The 4,048-nt window shown below is 50.5% G+C and overlaps 1 protein-coding gene across 1 annotated transcript in view; it reads left to right on the top strand.

Moving 5' to 3' along the window:
- The window catches only part of TMEM59L (transmembrane protein 59 like), a gene marked incomplete at its 3' end in the record, with an annotated part of 17,457 nt that extends 16,955 nt beyond the window's left edge, over positions 1 to 502 (top strand). Inside the window, exon 4 of the mRNA XM_015425925.1 lies at positions 356 to 502. Within this exon, the coding sequence (XP_015281411.1) occupies positions 356 to 502 (147 nt within the window). The remainder of the gene's footprint in view (positions 1 to 355) is intronic.
- Positions 503 to 4,048: the final 3,546 nt, after the last annotated feature.

The raw sequence follows: 4,048 nt of genomic DNA, 5'->3' as shown, positions 1-4,048 counted from the left end.
GCGTTATCTGGCCCGTGCGACCGGGGCCAGAGATTTTTTTTTTTTTGCTCTGTTACCTGCCAGGGACAGCCTGTCAGGTAGATGTTAACGATAGGAGGGCATAAAGGGGTCAGACAGCACTCACTTAAGAGGGAAGGGCTGTAGCTCAGTGACAGAGCATCTGCTCGGCATACAGAAGTTCCTGGGTTCAATCCCCACCATCTCCAGTTAAAGGGACCAGGCAGTAGCCGATGTGAAAGACCTCCGCCAGAGACCCTGGAGACCCACGCCCAGTCTGAGTAGGCCAGACTGACCTTAATGGGTCTGGTTCAGTATAAGGCGGCTTCATGTGTTCACCTCTTTTCCTTTTGGACAGGTTCCAGATCTGAAACCGGCCTCGTTCTCCGTCTTCGACCTGGTCTCCAATTTCTGCAATGACATCGTCAGCTCTGCCCAAAGTTTCATCTCCTCTACGTGGACTTTCTACCTGCAGTCAGACGATGGGAAAGTGGTGGTTTTCCAGGTAGGTCAGAGGGAGGAGGAGGAACCGAAGGTGCGAAAGTACCCCCCAGAGGTGGGGCAGAGGGGATCCCGGCTGGGTTGGCCAAAATTGGGGAGAACGGCATGGAAGGCTGTGTTTGTGTGGTCAAGGCAGGGGGTACGTGGAAGTTCTGGGGGGGGGGGAACCCCTCCGAAGATACAGGAAGAAAAGGTAAAAGCATCTGGTGCGGGTGTCAGCTGAAGCTGCCATGAGTGTACTGTGTCTGTCTTAATTGCTTTGCATTCCTTGTGTGCTTCAAAGCTGTAACGCGTATCTTTCAAGGTTACTGGAGGAGTTGGTGCTGTCTACGTTTCGTGGGAGCTTCTAGCTTCCCAGCTGCCCGGCCGTTAGTGAATCTGCCAAATGCCCGCACGCGGGAGCCCATCTAGTTGGGTAGTACATGGGGGGGGGGTGCATACGAATACCCTATATCCTGTTAGGCGCATAGGTACCCCGCCATTCCCAGCAGTGTTCATGTTACTGCATCTATGGCTTTTCAATAAAAGTAAAACCTTCTTACAAGCGTGTACTTCGTTGTCTTGCTGTGGATCTTGACAGCAGGGGAGCAGAGACTGGAGCCAACATGAAGTCTGGCCAAAATTTGGAAGGAGAAGGGGAAATACACTCAGAAACCTTAAAGTTGTGTCACTTTACAATAAAAGCATCCCCTTAGTAATATTCAGTATTTTATTTTGAGATATATATTTAAAGCATTTATACTCGATGGCCCCGGTCACACGAAAGGTTTTGGGCTGGGAGAGGGACGGATCGGGGGCACAGCAAACGGGCGCAATCCCACCGCAACATCTGGGAAGTGTTGCGCACCCGTCCCCAATCTGGCCCTTCCAGCCGAAAAGCCACAGCAAAACTAAGCCACCTACCGAGGTGGACCTTCCAGCACGGCCGCATCAAGCCTGGCCGTGGGATCGCCGGCACGTCCTTCTACCGGCGCATCCCAGGGTCCTGGCTGAACTGCGCATGCTCACACATGCACAGTTCGGCAGCCTCCCTTTCCCCACTGTGGCTTCCCCCGGCATCTGATCGTGCCGGGGAGGAAATGCGCCGCGGCTCAGGGGATCAATGTGATCCCACCGCGGCGTCTCTATTTTGGTGCGGCTTCCAAAAGCCACACTTTGCCCGTACCTCCCCCCCCCCCGTGTGGCAGGGACCTCAAATTCCATAAATACAGGGGGGAAATATATATATATTTATTTATTTATAATCAAATTTATACCCTGCCATCCCCGCAAAGCAGACTCAGGGCGGCTTGCACAACAATACAAGAGAAAACCATAAATAAGACAGAATTAAAACACGGTGATTAAAATAATGCATTACAAATGTTACAAAGTACTGGCGGCAGAGAAGATAAACCAATGAGATGTATTCAAATAAAGTGCTTCGATGTTATTCCACATAGGTGTTTGAATGTTATATTGCTCATTCTTGAGGCAGTTGCTGATGTCAACATTATGGGCCGCGCACGAAGACGGCGGCGGCGGCGGCCTCTAGTTATATGCCTGGTGGAAAAGCTCTGTCTTGCAGGCCCTGCGGAACTGTGAAAGGTCCCGCAGGGCCCAGATCTCCTCCTTGAGCTCATTCCACCAGGTAGGGGCCGCCACAGAGAAGGCCCTGGTCCTAGTAGCAGCTAGCCTGGCCTCCCTCAGGCCAGGGAGGGTGAACCGATTTTGAGACCCAGACCGTAGTGTTCTCTGAGGTATATACGGGGAAAGGCGGTATATACGGGGATATGAACAATTATGTATGCTTAATTATAAATGACATATTTTATGTTAAAACAGAATAAGTTTAGGCTTGCAGGAAAATCTTTCAATTTCCATTTCACCCAGGAAAGTGTGTCGTTCCCCCCCCCCCCAATGACTTTAAGTTTCCCAGAAATTAGCCAAAGCATGTTGATTAAAGCCTTTAAAGACTAGAGACCTAAAATCAAGCGCACTCTGCAACATTTAATGGGCTGAAGCGAACTGACTTTATCTTACAGAATAATGTAAAGAGAATAATTTTTTTTGGGTTTGTGTATTTTTTGGGGGGGGGGTATTTGTGTGCGTGCATGTCTATACCTGGAAGTCATGGCAACCTCTGGTGACTGACCCGTACTGGGCGGTCTGGAGGATATTCCAGAGAGGTGGCTGAATATAGCCTGCCCCTGTCCTCCCGCCTCTGATATTCCAAGGAAGTCTCCCATACAAGTATTAACCACAGTTTGGCCTTGCTTAGCTCCCGAGATTCGACAAAATCGGGCTTGCCTGGTCTATCCAGTTCAGGGCCACATAAAACCACTTTTAACTCTGCCAACAAAAGTCCGTATGGTCAAAGCAATGGTATTCCCAGTAGTCATGTATGGCTGCAAGAGTTGGACCATAAGAAAGGCCGAGTGCCAAAGAACAGATGCTTTCGAATTATGATGCTAGAGAAGACTCTTGAGAGTCCCCTGGACTGCCAGGAGATCAAATCAGTCAGTCCTAAAGGAAATCAACCCTGACTGTTCCCTGGAAGGCCAGATCCTGAAGCTGAAGCTCAACTACTTTGGCCACCACATGAGAAGGGAGCCCTCACTGGAGAAGACCCTGATGCCAGAAAAGATTGAAGGTCAAAGAAGAAGGGGACAGCAAAGGATGAGATGGTTAGACAGCGTTATCGATGCAACAAACGTGAAATTAAGGACGATGGAAGACAGGAGGGCCTGGCGTGATGTGGTCCACGGGGTCGTGAAGAGTCGGACTCGGCTGTGTGACTGAACAACAACAATGGAGCAGAGGTCCATCAGTGGCTATTAGCCACAAGGTATAGATAGGAACTCACAGGCTGGGGCAGGTGATGCTCTGTCTTCTTGGTGCTTGGGGAGGGCAACAGTGGGAGGGCTTCTAGTGTCCCGGCCCCACTGCTGGACCTCCTGAGGGCACCTGGTATTTCTGGCCCCTGTGTGACACAGAGTGTTGGACCGGATGGGCCACTGGCCTGATCCAACATTGGCTTCTCTTAGGTTCTTATGTTCTTAACTGCTTAGCTACCCTCTGTAGCCATGTTCATTTACCTGTTCTCAGTCCTGGCGGTGGTGGAAGATGCCGCCAAGTCGCAGCCAACGTGTGGAAACCACCGAAGGGGGTCAAGCAACAGACTTTCAGAAGTTGTTTTGCCCTTGCCTGCCTCTGCACAGCAACCCTGGACTTCCCTGGCGGTCTCCCACCCAAATACCAACCCCTTTTCAGTCCCAGATTAGCTAATGTTTGGCGCAAATCGGGAAAACCACATCAAAGTCAACGGAAACTAGACGGCCGGAGGAGAGCCTCGCGTGCAGTCTGTCTCTTTTAAAGCCTCAGTGGTCCAAAGCACTTGAGTTCAGTTAATGTTCAGTTTCGCTAGAATTGCTGTATCTTGTTGCTCCCCAGACTCCATTTTATTTTTATGTACGATGATGGCTCATTGTTGTTAATAACAAGATAGCTCCGCACGCCTGCTGCCAGAGGGGAAATGTTGCCGCTAGGAGTTTGTCTGGGAAGAGGGAAA

Source organism: Gekko japonicus, unplaced genomic scaffold, assembly GCF_001447785.1.
Source record: "Gekko japonicus isolate JY-2015 unplaced genomic scaffold, Gekko_japonicus_V1.1 scaffold3325, whole genome shotgun sequence".
Classification (NCBI taxonomy): Eukaryota; Metazoa; Chordata; class Lepidosauria; order Squamata; family Gekkonidae; genus Gekko; species Gekko japonicus.
The sequence above is the reverse complement of the archived record's forward strand: the minus strand, read 5'-3'. Positions and strand labels throughout refer to the sequence as shown.